The 20,625-nt window shown below is 40.8% G+C and overlaps 1 protein-coding gene across 1 annotated transcript in view; it reads left to right on the top strand.

Moving 5' to 3' along the window:
- The window catches only part of LOC141563840 (L-amino-acid oxidase-like), a 31,412-nt gene that overhangs the window by 2,839 nt on the left and 7,948 nt on the right, over nucleotides 1-20,625 (top strand). Inside the window, exon 2 of the mRNA XM_074305487.1 lies at nucleotides 19,535-19,746. Coding sequence (XP_074161588.1) covers nucleotides 19,535-19,746 — 212 coding nt within the window. The remainder of the gene's footprint in view (nucleotides 1-19,534; nucleotides 19,747-20,625) is intronic.

The following is a 20,625-nucleotide window of genomic DNA, read 5'->3' as shown; positions in this document are numbered from 1 at the left end:
CAGATTCCACAAGCAGTTGAAGAGGTGAAAATTTCTATGTTTACTTCTGAGGCTCCAGCCACACCCAGCTTGCCCCAGGGCTCCCCCTTAGTGTTTTTGAGGAGCTATCCCAGAAGTGATTGCACTTCACACAGGTTAACCCAAGCCCTGGATCTTTCTTCAAATATTCTTTGATTGTTTCAGGAGTATCCCTATTCTACCCTGTCTTCTTGATTTTTCAGGAGTCTATATTCACCTTGGCATGCAAATTTATTGTATTTGTGGGGGAAATCAGAAAAGCTTGAAATTTACCATTCTACTTCACCATTTTCCCAGAATCTCACCACAAGGAGAGCTTAAAAGCTGTCCTAACTTAGATGCACCTTCTGAGAAATTTTGGGGAATTGCTCTGGAATGGCGTGCTACCAACTATTAAGTTGTATCATATGGTCTATTAATGGTCCATCACTGACACCTTGATTCAAACTCAAAAAAATATATATCAATTATAGTTATGGTCCCAAGAAATTTTTTCTCAAATAACCAAGTTCCACATCAGAGGCTTCAAGTCAATTCATATCTAAAAATATAAACAATTTATGAAACCAATGACCATTTTCCCAACCACTGACCTTTTACATATTCTTGGTGACTTACAAGGCTAGAAAACAGAATAGGGTTCTTATAACATATTTTATATAGCAAAAGAATCCACAATCATTTATATAGCCAATACTCAGGTTAAAATCTTACTTTAGGCATTTAAGAAAGCTGTAGATCATGTTGATTAAACAATGGATATGCCCTAAATAAACGTTAAATAATGCCAGGATGATTTGCTGAAGACAGATGACAGAAGTAATGATTTTGAAATACTCATTTTCAAGCAATTTGCAACTAATCAAATTAAAAACATCTTACAAACTTCTCTTTTCTATTTCAAAGTACCTCATACCAAAAAAAAAATGCCACCAAAAAAGTGCTAACAGCAAAATTTTGTAATTTGTGATGGATGTCTGTGTCATAAAAAAAGGTCTCATTCTCAGATATAACCAATACTCCAGCATCCCAAAGAAAAGTGGGGTAAGCATTTTACACACAACATCCTCAGAAAAAGACAAGCGTATGTCAGGATGTCCCCTAATTTAAATATTATTAAAAAGAGATCAGTGCATTTTAATGCACTGAGATATTTGGGTTTTCAGGGACCTCCACTGCAAGTTGAACCTAAAACATAATGGAATGACCATCCATTTCAATTTTTCTGTTCCTGTGACAGATTCCATAAGAGATTTGGTGCCATTATGAAGTGGTAATGAGATAATAGTAAATAGATTTGAGAGAGCATAATAGTCCAACTGACATAAAGAACTTATGTCACAGGCATATGTCACAGGTTACAAAGGTTTGTTATTTTATTTTACATGAATAGCACACATACTCAAATATGACTAGACTCATACTGAATGATCAGTTTGCTTTTGGGAGAACCAGACATTTTATAGCTCAGGGGAGACAGAGGAATTGGGGTAGGGGTAGGATGTAGGAAGTAACAATGATATACTATAATGCTGGAGAAACTGAGGCAAGATAGAGATTAGAGAGTTTTTAATATTTTATTAATTGGAGCGTTTAATTGACTGGACAGGACTCTAGTCTCAAAGTATCCAGTGATGAATAGGGGAATGAAAAACTTTTATAGCTTTTCAGACAAAGAAAAGAAGAAGAGCGGGAAAAGTTAGAACCGTTTGGTTTTGTCAGGGTGGGGGGAGGCTATAAATTCTTACTAAAAGCCAGAGTCAGAATGTTTAAATAAACAGAAGTAAAGATGTCAGTGAAGTATCCGAGATAGTCTTATCTTTTGGAATATTTTAGAGAAGCAGTGTCATAAATTCTTGAGGGCAGAAAGTCTGCCAGGAAGTCTGATCTGCTTCTCATCTCCCATTGACATTTTATAACCTTAGAGCAAATGCTCCTCAGCCTTAATGAACCAGGGAGGTTTTACAACTTAAGGGACTGAGGCAGAACAGTTAAGGAAACTGAGATAGAACAATTCAGGGAAACTCAGTCAGGACAATAAGGTAAACTAGTGCAGGGAAACTGAGATAGAACAGCTCAAGGAGACTGTGGCATAACATTCCATACTCTCTCTCCTAAATGTTCAAATCTTTGAACACCTTCCTCTTGATACCCAGGAGGTCTTAGCACCATAATTTTGACCGACTCCACTTGGAAGCGGATGAGGCGGACCAGAGTAGAAAAGATGCAAGGACCTATGGCAAGGGCAAGAAGAAGGAGAATCAAGGGTCCTGCAATAGATGTATCAAGTGTTGTTAGCCAGGGGGAAGAATTAAACAGTGACTGGTACCAGTTCTTTCCCTGTCCCTGCTCCAGTCGTCTATTCTCAAGATTCTTACGAACCAGGGCTAGACTTTCTCTGATCACCCCAGAGTTATTAGCATAAAAACAGTATTCCTCGTTTAGGGCAGCACACAGGCCTCCCTGTTGCAGAAATAGTAGGTCAAGGCTCTTATGGTTTTGGAGTACCATCTCAGTCAGGGAGTCAACTTGGCTTTCCACTTTCGAGATGGATGTCTAGATCTGAGTCAGGTCTGTAGTCATTTGTGCACTTAGCTCAGCATACCCAGAACTGCCCTTCAGAAGGGCTTCAGTGCTGAAGGCGTTAGTGCCTGCCAGCCCAAGCCCTACTAAGAGGGGAAGGAACGGCAGAGCCCGTTTCTGTCTGATTGTCTCCATGGGGGAAAAATGGGACTGGAAGTGGCTCCATCTGTCCCCTCCTGGAAGAACAGAGAGGCTGGGGAATACCGTTATCAGGACCCAGAACGAGTCTGGCTTTCTGAGGAGAGTGGCAGAATAAGCACACCTGGTCAGGCCATCCCTGCAGGCAAACCATGAACCTTCAGGGGCTTGATACCAAACTGCAACATCTGATGAGGAAGCTGAAATATTAATCAAAGAACTGGGGTTACAGAACTGAAGGAGAGGGTTAGAAAGACTTGTGGAAGCAGTCACCAGGCAGGTTCCTATACCTTGGAAATTCCCAAGAGTGATTTTAGGCTGCTTCCAGGTACAGTTAGACTGAGAAGTGGTTCCATCCGCTTGGCTTGGCTAGGCTACCCCAGGTTAGGGAGTCAGGTTAAAGAGTGCCAGGTTAAAGAGAGCGACTGCTGTCTGCAGTGGGCTTATAAAGGGCCTGTGAGGTCACACACACAGCCAACCAGCGAGAGAGCCGTCACCATTAGGAAGCTATCTCAGTATGGCCAAGCTGTTGATGGCTGTACCTCAGTATAATCTACTTCCCATCTTTCCCCAGGGACATGTCCCTTAAGCCTGATTCCCACACGGGCTTCCTTAATTCTTTGCATATTTACTCTAGCGCAAGTGTTACATCTATGAATGTAACTTCTGATCAATTGGCTAACATCCTTTATATAATATCTGCCCAATAACTGATACATTTTCTTTTTACCCAAATGAGTGAAATCATGCAAGTCCTTCACCAGCATCCTACTTAATGCTTGTGGAATAAAAATCTTGTCCTCTATGTACCACCAAGCTCCCTCCCTCTGACCTCCCCTCTGAGAAGCGAAAGAATCCTCTGAAGGGGAGTATGCAGGTACTGGAGGAAGGGGAGTGATTGCCAAAGGCAAGGAAGGGGGGGGGGGGAGATGGCGGCTTGGCAAGCTGCTGCATCCGCAGCCCGATTCCTCACTGCTTCCATTGTTTCACCAGATTGGTGAGCGGAGCAATGAATAATAGAGACAGAGAAGGGTGACCAGATAGAATCCAGCAAGGAAAGTATCTCTGCCTTATTTTTAATTTCCCTCCCAGCTGATGTCAACATGCCCCTTTCTTTGAAAAGAGAGGCATGGACATGAGCTGTTGCAAAGGCATAGTGGCTGTCAGTATAGATATTAGCTGATTTGCCTTTTGCTATGCACAAGGCTTGAGTTAAAGCCACGATTTCTGCTTTCTGGGCAGATGATCCGGAGGGCAGGGAAGAAGACCAAAGGGTAGAGAGAGAAGGATAGTCCACCACTGCTGCCCCAGAAACATGGGTGTCCCCCACAACAAAACTGCTCTCATCAGTAAAAAGGATCAGGTCAGGGTTTTTCAGCAGGACATCAGAAAGGTCAGGCCTTGCTGACTGAGACTCCTCAAGGAGCTGGAAGCAGTCGTGCACGGGGACCGGGTCAGAACTAGGATCTGGGAGCAAGGTGGCAGGGTTCAGGGCAGACGATTTACAGAAAGTGAGGTGAGGATGGTCGAGAAACAGGGCCTGATAGTGAGTAATGCGAGTGTTAGAGAGCCACCTGTCAGGGCCTCAACAGAGTGAGGGGCGGAGATAGAAAGAGACTGGCCCAAGGAAAGCTTGTCAGCTTCCTTTACTAGGAGGGCAGTCGCTGCTATGGCCATAAGACAGGGGGGCCATCCAGCTGCTACCGAATCCAAACGCTTAGAGAGATATGCAACAGGCCATCGCCAGGGCCCAAGAGTTTGAGTCAAAACACTCTTCGCAACACCTCTAGCTTCTGCCACAAAAAGATGAAAGGGCTTTGTGATATCGGGAAGAGTTAGGGCAGGGCCCTGATAAGAATGGTCCTGAGACAATCAAAGGCAGCTTGCTCCGCAGAGCCCCACACTAGGGGACCCTGTCCAGCTGTGACAGAATAAAGAGGTTTTGCTATCTCAGCAAAAGAAGGAATCCATAGGCGACAATATCCAGCTGTTCCCAAAAATTCCCGAACCTGTTTCTTAGTAGTGGGGACTGGAATAGATAGGATAGCCTGAATACGTTCAGAAGACAGGGAACCGTCACCAGACTTGAGAACATACCCCAAATAGGACCCTTCAAGAAGACAGAGTTGAGCCTTTTTAGTGGAGACCCTGTAACCTAAAGATTGAAGAAGTTGCAAAAGGGCACGGGTTGCCCTCAAGCAAAGAGACTCATCAGGGGCTGCAAGGAGAAGGTTGTCTACATATTGGATCAGAGAGCAATAAGAATGCTCCTTGTGGAAGGACTGGAGGTCCAGATAGAGAGCTGCTCCAAACAAAGTTTTGTAGGAGAATTTTTAAAGCCCTGAGGCAGTCGAGTCCAAGTAAGCTGACCTGAGAATTCCCCTTGGGAATCTATCCATTGAAAAGCAAAGAGAGGTTGACTGACAGGTGCAAGGGGTGTGGAAAAGAAAGCATCCTTTAGATCTAAAACAGTATATACAGTATGTGTAGGAGGTAACAAGCTGAGTAGGGTATACGGATTCGGAACTGTGGAGTGAATAGTTTGAACCCTTTTGTTAACTTCCCTAAGATCCTGAACAGGGCGATAGTCCGAGGACCCAGGTTTCTTAATAGGAAGCAATGGGGTATTCCAAGGAGACTTACAGGCTACTAAGATACCAGCTTCTCTCAATCGGTTAATGTGAACAGAAATACCTAGGAGGGCTTCCCTAGACATAGGATACTGCTTAACAGAAATAGGAGAGGCAGTAGCCAAAAGCTGCACCACCACCAGTACATGATGAGCAATTATTTTCTGGAGAATTATTTTCTGCCCACACTTGAGGGAAATCAGCTTGCAGCTGAGAAAGAAGAGGGGAGTGAGCAGGACAGGGCGATGCAGCAGGGGAAGCCACTAAGATATGTTCAAATTGGAGAGGCAGGGTAATAAGAAGATGTTTTGGACTAGGAGGGTTTAAGGTTTAGAGAAGCCTGGTCTTCAGAAAAGGAGATAGTTGCCTGAAGTTTTCAAAGCAAGTCTCTACCAAGCAATGGGTATGGGCAGTCTGGCATAACCAGGAATGAGTGGGTTACTGTGCCACGTCCTAGATGGACTGTGCGCTCAGTAGTCCAGGGATAAAAAACAATTTTACCAGTAGCCCCTTGTATAGAGATAGATTTTAGAGATACTGGACCCAAAGATTTTGTTAAAGTGGAGTATGTAGCTCCAGTATCCACCAGGAACTCAACAGGCTGACCCCCATTTTGTAAGCATAACCTAGGTTCTCGGGGGTCTAGAGAGAGAGAAAGAGGACCAGGGCCGCCTCAGTCTGTCCCATCTAGAGCAAGGACATTCCTGGGATGATTTCGGTTTGGGCATTCGTTCTTCCAGTGCCCTGTTTTCTTACAATAGGCACACTGGTCTGAGCCTAATGACTGCCGCCCACGGGGCTGGGAAATATTCCCAGGGAAATTGTTTGCTTCTCTCATGGCTGCCACTACTGCCTTGGCGCACTCTTTACCTGATGTCTTAGCTGGTGTGTCTGGAGTATTAAAGACTTTCAGGGCTATCTCGACTAGTTGAGATATATTCATGCCCTCAAATCCTTCCTGCTTCTGTAATTTTCTGTGTATGTCTGGAGCAGATTGACTAACAAATGCAATATTCACAGATCTATAGTTCTCGGGAGCTTCTGGGTCAATTGTGCTATAAGTTCGGTAAGCTTCATACAACCTTTCTAAAAATGCTCCCGGGGATTCTTCTGCACCCTGAGTAACTTCAGAAATCTTGGTCATGTTAATAGGCTTTCTAGCTGCAGCTTTAAGACCCTGGAGAAGGTATCTGTGATAAGCAGAGAGCCCAGTACAACCCTGCTGGGAGTTGGGGTCCTAGGAAGGTCTTTCAGAGGGAATACTGGCTTCAATCTGAGCACGATGCTCTTCTACAGATCCTCCTCCAGGTCCCAATACAGCTTTCCTGGCCTCCCTTTTAATTTTGTCTCAATAAGTTCACAACTTAAACAATTATCAGTTTGCTTTTAAAATACCCAATACATAGAAAAATATCCAAAATTGCATATTGTCCTTATCAGAAACCTTTTCAAAAGGACAAAGAAAAAACCCATTATTTTTGAGGCTCTTTAAATAATCTCAGGATGATCCAATATAATCTTTCTTAAAATAGCAATTAAACTTTTAGTATGGATCACATTTATGACCCATATTCCTCAAACAATAAAACCCATTTTGTATCAAGAACTCTCTCTCTCTCTCTCTCTCTCTCTCTCTCTCTCTCTCTCTGTCTCTCTCTCTGTGTGTGTCTCTCTCTCTCTGTCTCTCTCTCTCTGTCTCTCTCTCTGTCTCTCTCTCTCTGTCTCTCTGTTTCTCTGTCTCTCTCTGTCTCTCTCTCTCTGTCTCCCCCCCCCCCTCTCTCTCTCTCTCTCTCTCTCTCTCTCTGTCTCTTTTTTCATCCTTCCATTAAAAACTTTCCTTTCCTTCTTGCAACATATCTTAAACAATCTTCAACAACTTTCCTAGAGTTCCACTGTTAAAATAAATCAGTGGGGGTGGGGGGAGTGAGTAGAATTTTTCCCTTGGAAGACAAAGAATCCTATTCCTCCCTCCCCTGACCTCTTTCTTCTTATTCCCAAATACATTTCCGATACCTTCTCATTTCTTAATGCAAACCTGCATTCCTCTTTCCTTTGTCCTTCAAAACCTTTAACTCAAAACTCCACAAAACTCATACACGCAACAGGTTAACAAATAAAAAAATCAGTCCCAGAGTTTGAGAGAGAAAAGAAATGCTTTTAAGAATGGAAGTCCTTCTGCCTCTCTCATCTCCCTTAGAGGCAGAACAGGTTTGGGGAGAACCAGGGTTGGCTGGACAGATCCCGAAGCATTTCATTCAACTCCACCTCTAGAAGGCGACAGAGAGAGAGAGGGAGAGGGAGAGGGAGAGGGAGAAGGAGAGGGAGAGGGAAAGGGAGAGGGAGAGGGAGAGGGAGAGGGAGAGGGAGAGGCAGAGAAATGGGAGAGGGAGTAGGCAAAGGGGCAGGAGTCAGCACTTCTGTACTGGACATACCAAGCCCCAATGTGCCGGCAGGAAAAGAAATGGAGGTAGGGGAAGAAACAGAGGCAGGGTTAGACGGCGGCAGAGAAAGAGAAGGGGAGAAAGGCCCAGGTGGTGAAAGGCCGGGTTCAGGATTTCCAGGCAAAGGAGGATACATATCTGAACCCAAATAAGGTGGGGGAAGGGGATTATCTGAGGGATCTTCCAAAGAGTCCTGTAGGACTTTTTTCTCTGTTTTTGTTTGAGCTGCTGGCAGTTTGCAACTTTCCTTGTCTGTCCTCAGGGACTGTGTGACCAAAACTCGAATACCATTTGTCATGGCCACAGCCCTCAGCCAGGAAGGGGGGTAAGAGACAACTTGCAGCCAAAAATCAATATAGGGGTACTGATCTGGATAGCCAGGCTCACCTGCGACTACTCGGTGCACTGCCTAAGCTATTTCCCTATCAAAGGAGCCTTCAGGGGGCCATCCTACCCCAAAAGAAGGCCAGTCCTACTGGCAAAACAGTTTCAGTTTAGCCATTTTCCACGATATTCCATAATCATGATATTTAAATGTCTCAGAAAAATGACTAAGAAGACATTCAAGTGGAGTTATTGTTTTTGAAGCAGAGTTCCCCATGATAATGTGGCTGAGTTGATAGATATAAGGCTAAACCACCAGAGGAAAACTAATATGCCCACCTGGCAGTTACTATTACCAGTCTATCCTAGGCCCAACAGAGTACCTTTCACCACTGACCTTTGCAGTGTCAACTCTACCCAGCTCACCTCCTCTGAGACCTTCAAAAGTCTCTGGCTACGATCTCTTGAATCTATAGTTTAATAACCAGTAGTGCACTCAAGAACAGCCACATGTAATCTTAAAAGCCTTTATTATACCTACTCACATAATGCCCTGACTTGATGCCCTGACTTGTTGATTCCCTAGTGAACACCTGGTCAGAAGCCCCCGTGTTCACTACCAAACTCCTTACCTCTCGGCTATCCATCAGCTTGGCTTGGCTTGGCTACCTCAGGTTAGGGAGCCAGGTTAAAGAGAGTGACTGCTGTCTTCAGTGGGCTTATAAAGGGCCTGTGAGGTCACACACACAGCCAACCAGCGAGAGAGCCGTCACCATTACGAAGCTATCTCATCATGGCCAAGATCCCACCCACAGGGCAGTCCTAATATCCACAGAGAATACTTCTGGGCCACTCAAATCTCCAGTTGTGCTGTGGCACCGCCCATTTAAAGGGCCCTTACAGAAAATTCCTATCTTTGAACAATTGCTGTTTCTAACAGAATAGTCTAACCTTTCTGTCCCTTATGTCCAATTACCAAATTTCTCAATCACAGTTCTTAAAATGTAAAACTTAAAAGATTAACAGTTCCTAAAACTTAAAAATAGCTCTTACATTAACAAAACAGACAAATCACATAGAACATAGAACATACATCACTGAACACAGAACAAAACTCACACAGAAACTGCAGTCACAACATTAACAACACAGAAGACAGAAAACAACCCAGAGGATATCTTCCAGCGTCCCAGAATGATACCCTACTCAGAATTTCGATGCCTGTCGGCATATTATTATTCTGAGCTTACAGATGCTATAGCATAACCAGACAGAACAGGCAGACCAGGTGTCTAAACGACACAAAATTTACTCTCCCAAGAGTCGAATCAATCAATGGATCTGAAGGCGTGTCCATGGCTGAAGAGCTGCTTCTTTTCCCAGAGACTCTGGAGAAATCCAGAGGGCTGATTTTTCTAGGAATAGACTCAGATCCTGAGCTGCCCCAGGCCTTGATGACCAAGAGGTCTTTAATCTCTAATCTCTAATCCCGTCCTCAGTCTCAATTATCTAGCGGGGGACCTCCAAAATGTAATGCTGGAGAAACTGAGGCAAGATAGAGATTAGGGAGTTTTTAATATTTTATTAATTGGAGAGTTTAATTGACTGGACAGGACTCTCGTCTCAAAGTATCCAGTGATAAATAGGGGAATGAAAAACCCTTTTATAGCTTTTCAGACAAAGAAAAGAAGAAGAGTGGGAAAAGTTAGAACCATTTGGTTTTGTCAGGATGGGGGGAGGCTATAAATTCTTACTAAAAGCCAGAGTCAGAATGTTTGAATAAGCAGAAGTAAAGATGTCAGTGAAGTATCCGAGATAGTCTTATCTTTTGGAACATTTTAGAGGGGCAGTGTCATAAATTCTTGAGGGCAGGAGGAGCTAGGAGCCAGAAAGTCTGATCTGCTCCTCCTCTCCCATTGACAATTTATAACCTTAGAGCAAATGGTCCACAGTCTTAATGAACCAGGGGGGTTTTACAACTTAAGAGACTGAGGCAGAACAGTTAAGGAAACTGAGATAGAACAATTCAGGGAAACTCAGGACAATAAGGGAAACTAGTGCAGGGAAACTGAGGTAGAACAGCTCAAGGAGACTGTGGCAAAACTTATATTCAGATATTGAGACTGTTTGGGATAGTTTGGGAAAACTAAGTTCCTGTTAAGTGTGTCTCAAAGGTTGATGTGACCATCTTTAAAGATTCTAACTTAGTCTCAAAGAGGATGATCTGTTTAAGGGTTTTATCCTCACATCATTGAGACAATAGAGGCTGGATAAGAGTTTATTAAGTTTCAGACTCTCATCATTCTATGCAAACAGAGAAGTCTGGACACTGACCTGATCAAAGCTGACAAACTCATTTTTAGCAGTTCCTGAGAATAAGCTGGTTCCTATGCATCAATAGAAAATGCTGGGGCTGGTCCTAGGTGAGACATGGAGGTTACGGCATAGAAGTTAGGGGGAATAAGGTCAGAGGGATCAGGAAAAGAGCTATAGAGAATAGAGAGTGTGCTACACTGCAACACACATTGGCCTGAGCCCTGGGGTCTAGATCTGTTTCTATTGCTGACCCACTTTGACAGTGGAAAATACTCTTCCACTCTCTGATCTTCAATTTCCCTATCTATAAAAGGAGAGGAGTCAAATTATCTAATCTCTAAAGTGTCTTCCAGCTCTAATATTCTGCACTCTAGAAGTTGCTTAATGAGAATGTGGGGCTAGATATACCCAAAGATGCAAGATACCCGTTTCTCAATTTCCTGCTTTTGAGTATCTTTATCTGGACAGAAAATTTTACATTTTATTCTCCTATCTCTACCTCATGGCAGAATTCGTTTTCAAATGTTATAGGCCTAAGAATTTCCCATAAGAATTCATTTTCAAATGTTATAGATTTAAGATTCACCTACTAAGAAACAGGTGAAACATTAATGGAAAATTGGTAGTGTGAATGATTTCTAACAATAACAGGGCAGGAAGTCAGGTGTCCTTCCTTGCTCCCTTCCTAATATGTTAAATGATCCTGGAGAAATTATATAATCTATGTTACAGTCTCCCTATGCATTAGATTTAAGAATTCATTAGTTAGTTGTCATCTTGTGAGAGTTATACATGATTTATTACTTATTATTAATTGGACAGCAAAAAGGAAGTAGCAATTTCTTTATGTGTGGGATGGTGTGCTAGACCCCCTTACCCAAAATGACTACTTGGAGGCAACTTCAGATACAAACAGAAAGCATTTATTTGGTCCTTGCCAGGAGAGGTCCAAGCATACCAACTGAGCAGTCTAGCATGGTATGTGGCACACGGCAGAAAACAGGGAGTGAATTATATAGCAAAAAGACTTGAATTCATTGTATGGAGTGAAAAGGAAGTAACTATTGACCAATGGTCAGCAATGCTGTCTACTTTCTGTTGGGTCACATAACTTCCTGAAGCTTAGACATAAGGTCTGACTTTTTTTGTCCTATGGCCCTCTGAGAAGAGGGATTACCAATCCTGATACATTTCTTCCACTAGGCCATCCTTGCTATCTCAGCCTTCAGGCCTATCCCTCTCTTCAGTATCAACTGTAACCCACCTTCTACCATTTAGAACCAACACCTGCACATCAGTGGAAGTTTTCAGGAACCATTTTAGCTAAGAAATCTTGAACTATTCTAGTGATTAAGTGTATAAGCAAATAGGTGATAGCATAATGCTGCTTAAAGCAATGAACAGGAATAAGAGACCCTGCTTCCACCAATTCCCACTATTTGTTTTGGAAACTCTGTCATCACAGACCAACAGATTGGCATCTGGCATCCAGTGTTATCTGTGGAACTACAATACTGTCAAGGCCAGGTGGACTGAGGGCCATTATCCCATCATTTCTATGTTAATCAGTCCAACCCAAAGTCATTTGGGATAAAGAGACAAAGGTCTCATCTTCTGGAGCTGCTTCAGGCTGATAAGGGGCGTAGAGCTGGCTCTGCATAGGGGGGTCCAAACTGTGGAGGGGGGACAAATTATTTATAGGTGGCATAAGCAGCAAGGTAGAGGGGTGCTGAGTGTTAGAATCAAGTATCAGACAATTTCAGGTTGATCAAGTAGTTGGAATTTCATAGTTTGGAATCTGGAAGAAACAACTCACAAGTAGATTAATAATGCAAGGACTAAATATGAGCAAAAAAAAAAAAGAAGAAACAAAGGTGGAGTTAGTATGGGGGTTACTAGAGAACCCCAGGAACTCCAATCAGAGAAAGGGGAGAGAGGAAGAAGACTATGAAGAGGGGGAAAAAGATGAAGCTATCATGAATGTCTCTCCTTCAGACAGCTTTTCCTAGAATAAATACCAAAAACATTTCCTCAAAATTCCTGCTTTTGTTTTTTCAAAAGCATAGGGGTAAAGGGTGGAACAGCATGTCCTTAAGTGAGTATGATCTCCTTTAACAAAAACTCTAGAGGCTTTTCAGATTAACAAGGGAATACTTTTACCTAATTAGTACAGGTGTTAACAAAACCCAAAAGCAGTTTGAATCCCCTGCCAGGGGACATATGAGCAAAATCCATCTGCCAATCCTCCACTAAGTAAGTACTCCTCTTCCAGATAGGATTCAGGACGTGGGATTTAATAGCCCTTTCAGAATTTACTTGCCTGGAAGCTATAAGGAAGTGTAAAAGTCAAGGGTTGGGAAATTAAAGGTGCCATGGTCAGGAGCATAGACAGCTGAATATGCAAGTCTGTTTCCCTTGACCTGAAGTGAATCCCTCTTCTATTGTCCTTTACAAAATATAACAGAAACCTCTCTAAGTTCAAAGACAGCTTGTAGTAATTGTTCCCCTGCATATATACTGGGGGAGTGTTTTGTTATCAAAATAAATAAATCCCCTTTTTTCCATATAGCCCCCATGAGCATGTAAAACAGGAAAGGCATATTTAGAGTCACTATAGATATTCATTCTCATTCTTTTCCCCAATTCTAAAGCTTTGGTATAGGTAAAAATGCTCTGAACCTAATAGGAGATTAGAATCTCCAATGATTGGCCTAGGGAGAGCCTAGAGATTTCCTCAATTGGATGGTTATGGCAGCTACTGCTTTAAGGCAGGAGGATCACCTAAAGACACCAAGTTTCTTTGAAAAATAAACAAAGAGCCTGAAATTGGTCTCAGGGACTGAGTCAAGACCCTTAGGACCTGGTCCCACCTTTCAACTGTAGAGTACAGGCTAGTTCCCTGGAGGATCTTGGGGTTAGCCAAAGTCAGGATAAATTAAAGTCCTTGGTCTTTAGGGGGAGAAGTGAAGGAAGCTGGAAAACTGCCATGAGGCTTGCCAAAGCTCTCTCCTGGATTCTGGAGTCCTGAGTCATCAACCTCTCTCCTCCTCCTCCTGCTACCAAGTGACTCTGCCTATCTCCCTCTCCCTCTAATCCTTGCCTTTGGTTATCTTAACACAAATATTCAGCAAGCACCCACAGTAAGAAGAGCCATTTATCCAAACAAATGCTAATAGAGTCATTATCTCAATCGAATAGATAATTAGCCTTAAGTGCTCTGTTGTCTGATTCAAGCATAGCTTTTTTGGAATTTCAGCCCTCTATATTCATCAATATATAGAGTAAAAGGCTTTAGGTAGGGTTAAGATAGGGGACAGGTCAGTTTAGCTTTCAAGTGCCTAATAAGATTGTCTACTTCCTCTCAACATTGAGCAAAAGGAAGGTTGGAGGTAATTCATGAGCCAAACACTTAATAGATTTAGGTAAATTGAGCCTTCAGACAAAGAAACTCTGCTCTAGGAAGCTAGAAAGTTAAAGGTTTTTTATGGCAATTTCCAGAGAAGGTTCCAGGACTGGGCTACAGATCAAGATATCATCTACATACTTGTATTGTGCTCATGGCTTCTACTGACCACTTGCTCTGATTATAGAAATTTCTTATAAGAAGAAAAAGCAGAGACATAAAATTGATCCTTCAGGGCCTCAGCTTGAGAGCATATACATGACAGGATAAAGCATCCTTAACTGTTTGACAATCAATTATGCAGTAACAATTCTATCGCATAGCCAAACTCAGGAATAATCATGTGGGTTTTTATTCAAAGAAACACAATTCAGAAACTGAGTCAGATGGATCCCTCCTTAAGCAGAGGCCAAGGTTGTCCTTTCAGCTCTTGTCCAGATATCTACCTGTAACAGTTCAGGAAGGCATCCCTCTGAGTAATTTATAGCATTTTCCTCAAGTGTTGGGTTACTGACTTAATGATTTATCAGGCAATCATATCCAAATTCAAAACTCAAAACAATATTAGTTATAGCCCCAAGGGATTCCATCTCAATAGCAAATTTCACCAATACACACATATATACACATATATATTCACATTTATTATTATATTCCTCATACAAGGAGACCATTTAAGGAGAATTAAATATTAAATAATTTTGCTGAAGACAGATGGAGACCTTGGTAAAAATAATCATTTTTGGAGAAGTTGCAGTTTAACAAACCTCTTAAAAGTTTCTTGCATTGCTAAGTAGTAAAATCTTTGATAAGCATCAAAAATTACTTTGCCTTCAGGCAAATAACTATACTTATTGATTGCTTCAGTCAGAATAAGATCTATTAAAGATCTCAACTTTAAAAGGCCAAAGTCTCCCAGTACATCCAAAGACATCTCCAAATATCCTGATCTTTACCTAGACCCTGGACCTAGATAGTTCTAAAGGATAAAAGGAGGTTGGTGACTTTGCACAGACCTCCTTCACTTAACTCCTATTTACTTGCATGTTATGGCATCACCTCACTGAAGTCATGGTCTTTTTTGAGAACAAAGGATAAATAATAGCAACAACAATCTTCTCACTCAACTTCCTTTCAAAATCTCCCAAACATTGAGCTTGCCCTGGCAATATATGCATATACCTCATTATCGATGTAAATTAATTTATCCACAGTATTCAAGATTTCTCCATTTGTTATAATGGACATTACATATGGATTTTGTGGTACTGGCTGATCAAGTACCTGTGTCTTGTATTAATTGTTAGAGCAAAATTAGTACAAACAGCAGAGAATTGATCCATACTTTGTTGCATGTCAGCTTCAGAGACTACACTGACTGCACAATTTTTTGCAAATAATGCACCAACTCTTCTTCCACTTTAGTTGGATGGTAAGTTCTGTGGAATTCTTGTTTTTTATTTAACAATGTCTGAATTTCCCTATCATTTTCATCATACCAGTTTTGATGTTGGTGAGTATTCTGACCCAGATGAGCAAATGTCCATTCCTTTTCTGCTCCACTATTGCCAATTGTGTTTTCTCAACTTTCTCACCAAGTTGGTAACAAATTGTTCTCATTCAAAAAAGGGCTCTCACCTGTTGCCATTAAGTCTTCTAGTAATCATTTTGCCTTGGGATCTTTGCTTTTGTTGAATGCAAAGATTTATCTTGAAGAGGATAAGTCTGTGATCAGTCCAGCACACTGTGCTACACATTGCTTTCATCACTCTCATATCCTGTCTGTCTCTTCTTACAAAGATATAGTCTTTTAAATGCCAATGTTTGCTGCAAGAGTTCATCTAAGAAGTTTTATTACATTTAGGTGTGTTAGTGCTGAGAAGATCATAAGATACTCAAGTTTTCAATAGTAAGTAAACGTGACTGTTCCTTATCTGACTCCATTCTACCCAAGTACTCCCTGCCATGTCTGGTAGTCTCAGCTTACTCTATTAATAAAATCATCCAGAATTATAAGATTGTCTTCATTTGGCACATTGATGATAAGAATATCCAGATTTTTCATAAAATTTTTCTTTGATCTCATCAGAATTCATCATGGTGGGAGCATAGACACTGATGATGGTGACATAGCATTTACCTGCAAGTGGCGATCACATTGTCATAAGCCTGTTGTTAATTCACAACAAGCATAGAAGCTTGTTGACTAGAGTAGTTTTAAAATTTATAAACTTAAAAAAGAAAAAGAAAATGTTACCATGTGCATAGCAGAACATAAGAGAAGATTCAAAATATAAAGCAATATATTTCCATATAAAGAAAGCCTATGGAATAAATATTTTACATTGTGTTCAACCATATTAACTTTGATTGCAAAACCTACCCTAGTTTCATGGTGTTCCTTTCCCTGTGGTCACTCCAAAAGCATATATTCAATTCTGACTTCAGCAAGCTGGCCTTCATTTGCCAACCTTTTTTCACTCAGGGCTGTTATTAGAATGTATTATCAGTTGAATTCTCTCACAAGAGTTTTTCATCTTTCAAATCTCCTGGATTTTGTTTTGTTTATTTATAAATATGTGCACAGTCCATGTACCAGTGGTGAGTGGAATCATTTTTGAAAAAAATTTTGTATGTTTTTATGTTTTGACTTCTGGGTGATATCCCCTGCTCTACCTTGGAAACCAGACTAGATTTATTTTTTTATTTTATTTTTATCACATAATCTCATTCTTTTTTTTTTAATTTTTATTTAATTTTATAATTATAACTTTTTTTTTGACAGTACATATGCATGGGTAATTTTTTACAACATTATCCCTTGCACTTACTTCTATTCAGATTTTTTCCCTTCCTCCCCCAACCCCCTCCCCCAGATGGCAGGCAATCTTATACATGTTAAATATATTACAGTATATTCTAGATACAATATATGTGTGTAGAACCGAATTTCTTGTTGCAAAGGAAGAATTGGATTCAGAAGGTAAAAATAACAGTTTACACTCATTTCCCAGTGTTCCTTTTCTAGATGTAGCTGATTCTGTCCATCATTAATCAATTGGAATTGGATTAGCTCTTCTCTAGGTTGAAGATATCCACTTCCATCAGCATACATCCTCGTAAAGTATCATTGTTGAAGTGTATAATGATCTTCTGGTTCTGCTCGTTTCACTTAGCATCAGTTGATGTAAGTCTCTCCAAGCCTCTCTGTATTTCTCCTGTTGGTCATTTCTTATAGAACAATAATATTCCATAACATTCATATACCATAATTTACCCAACCATTCTCCAATTGATGGACATCCATTCATCTTCCAGCTTCTAGCCACTATGAAAAGGGCTGCCACAAACATTTTGGCACATACAGGTCCCTTTCCCTTCTTTAGTATTTCCTTGGGATATAAGCCCAGTAGTAGTATGGCTGGGTCAAAGGGTATGCACAGTTTGATAACTTTTTGGGCATAATTCCAGATTACTCTCCAGAATGGTTGGATTCTTTCACAACTCCACCAACAATGCATCAGTGTCCCAGTTTTCCCACAGCCCCTCCAACATTCATCGTTATTTGTTCCTGTTAGATAAACAGACAATTTTTAGGGCTCCTTTTCAAGCATCATGAGGTAAACAGTGTGGTTCTTAAAAAGATGCTCAGACACTAAAAGGATTGGCAAATCCTACTGCTGCTTCCAGTGAGAAGATGATCCTATGACCTGAGGTTATGATATACAGGGTTGTAATTACAATTTCAAGCATATTTATACCTGCTGCTTTGTCATTTGTCTCTTTGTTTCTTTGAGATAGGTAAAAATAGTGAAATGGAATGGGTGATATCTTTTGATTAGTACATAAATTGTATTTAAGTGAGGTAAAATTGTATGAAGTCATCATCCTCACTCTCTCTTCCAGAGTCATCACAGTCCAGTGGCTAGCCAGATAGAGTCATTTTGACTGATGATGACTCAAGAAGCAGTGGGTAACCATTGCATCTGCGTTGTCTAACCAAGTTCTAAACACTCCACAGTACCTGCTTCAGTTTCCTTCCTAGCCATAGGAACAAGTTATTCTCATGTGCCCATTCCACCAGGGAACATCTTTATTTGCTTGGGGTGGATCCTTCCCTAACTCACTGATGGGTTTCAGACTCCTCAGTTATCCTCAGCCAGGTTTAGTCATCTGCTGAAATGGTTACCGGGGTATAGTCACTGTGCATACTATAGCTTCTTGGAGACACAGGTAAGAGTTAGTTGGATCTACCAAAGGTAGAAAGTAGTCCTGAAAAGGGCTCTGCAGCCCTCATAACAGATGTACTAGACATCCCTGAACAAATTCTATACCCAACAGTTTGTGGGGCAGTAGATAGAGTGCAGGATCAAGGGCCAGAGAAATGTGGGTTCAAATCCGCCCTTTGACATATTTGAACTATGAGACCTTGAGCAAGTCACTTTAACTGTTCTGAACCTTGTATGGGAGTTAAAATTGTCTTACCTACAATAAAAGAGATTGAGCAGAAATTTGAGTCAATGGAACTTTATTAAAGTGTTCATGATCCCCTCTAATGAAGTGGACCTTAGATCTTATTCATAGTCTTATTCATAACCCTATTAAGGTTAGGTATCTAGTCATTCCAGAACAGCTAAACCAAATACAGAATAGTTCCATTAATTGATGTGTGATATGTAAGCTAAAAATAAGTAATATGTCAGCAGGGTCACAAGTTGGGTGAAGCAGGAATATCTTCATATCAGATGAAAAAGCTTCTCTTTAATTTGGGCAAGAGGAAACAGTGAAGCTATCACAATCAGAGACCTTAATGGTCAAGTGCTCCTATTGGACAAGTTATTGGTTTGGAGGTACAAAAATATTTTGGGGGACTTTCCATTTAGCTGTCACCTCTGCCAAAATGGGCTTAATCACCACACTATCATAAGGCAAAATGGTAGAGGGCCTATGGTTAATTTCCTATAGTTAAGCAAATGAACTTAGAATCTGAGCTCACAGGTTTGAGACCTTATATACAGAATTTTAATATGATTCTATCAAATTGATTAATAATTATTTTAATAGAATAGGAGTCCAAAATTAATTACATCCCTAATTTTGTTTCCTCATGGAGAAAATGTGGATAATAATAGCTCATATTTTACAGGGTCGCTATGAGATGGAAATGAAGGAAGATCTTTGAATTTTAAAGTACTATGGGAAGAGTCCTGAAAGGGTTAGTGCATTAAGACAACTCAGTAAAGAAGAAAGGACTTAGAATCATAGAACATGAGTTTAAATTCTTCTTCAGACATTTATTGGTTATGTGACTCTGGACCAATTGTTTAATTTCTCTTCGATTCAGTTGGCTTATTTGTAAAATAGGAATAATCATAACTCATCCTTCACAGGATGATTGTGAGGATCAAATTCTATAGTGTATATATATATATACATATATATACATATATAAAATTTTCAGTTATTATAATCCCCATTCTGTAGATGGAGAAACTTTGATTTAGAAGCAGTATTCAAATTTAATCATGACTCAAAGTCAAGAAATATTTCCATTTCATTTTAACCTCAATAAAAATAATGAGGAGCCTAGCCCAGGGCAAACTAATTTGTAGGAAGGGAATGTCCCGGCCCTGGCCTTTCTGCTGCTTTCCATCTTCAAGACATGAACATTTTGTCCACAGGTGTCCTGACCTTTGCCTTCATCCTAGCCATTTCTAGTTGCCATGGCTATTTTGACCTTCTTCAGTGTTTCCAGGACCCTGAATATGAAGCTATTCTGAAAACTGCCCAGGAGGGACTTGGTACCTCTGCCTCTAAGAAGCATATCCTGGTGGTAGGAGCTGGGATGTCTGGATTGGTGGCAGCTAAGACCCTTCAGGATGCTGGACACAAGGTAAGGAAGCAAATACCCATCTACAAACATTTATCAACTACCTACTATTTATCACAGTCAGACTGTGAGTTTCCCCAGGACTTCTCTGACTTCCTAAAAAGGTGTGCTCCAATAGTGTGACATAGCAGCCAGAGAAAGAATACAATCCTATCTATGGAGTTCTTTCTTTTGCTCCCCTCTCCAAACTATAAACTCCCTAAAGGCAGTACCAGGATCTTCTTACTCTCCAAAGACATGCTCTATTTTCTCCCCAGACCAGGGCCAGGATTTGATTCTTCTCTTATTATTTTTGATCACTTCTCTTTCTTTTTCTTTCTGTTTCTCTATCTCTGTCTCTAGCTCTCTGCTTCCTTTCCCCATCCTTCTTTCTCATCTCCAAGCCTACACATAAGTCTATAGTATAGATAAGGTTAATTAAAAAAAAGAACCAACAATGCAGGGCCACAGTGTCAAGTAGTTAAAAATATGGGTTTTTATTCCCAGCTCTTGCTGTGTGACTTTAGGGTGTTAGGGGTCACTTGTTAGTGGTGGCTGGGATCTAATTCTGACCAGCCGAATAGAATGTGTCATGGAAGAAGACATGAATGATAGAACGAGACAAGAGGCAACTCTATGTTAGTGAATATTTATGATTTATTACATTCTCTGTAATATATATATATACATATATATGTATGTATGTTTTCTAAGCATAGCAAGATTATTGTAGATTAAAGAAAAGCATACATTCATTTGCAAGCAATACCTGCATCTATAACTATGTTTTATAACCTTCAGACACTTATATCTGATTGTCAGGGTCATGGTAGCTCCAACTTGTCTGCTAGCTTAACTTAGAAAATAAAATAACAGTAAAGTCTGATTTGCAACTCCTTAACT

This window comes from Sminthopsis crassicaudata, chromosome 3 (assembly GCF_048593235.1).
Source record: "Sminthopsis crassicaudata isolate SCR6 chromosome 3, ASM4859323v1, whole genome shotgun sequence".
NCBI classification, from domain to species: domain Eukaryota; kingdom Metazoa; phylum Chordata; class Mammalia; order Dasyuromorphia; family Dasyuridae; genus Sminthopsis; species Sminthopsis crassicaudata.
This window is presented reverse-complemented; position numbering and strand designations above follow the sequence as displayed.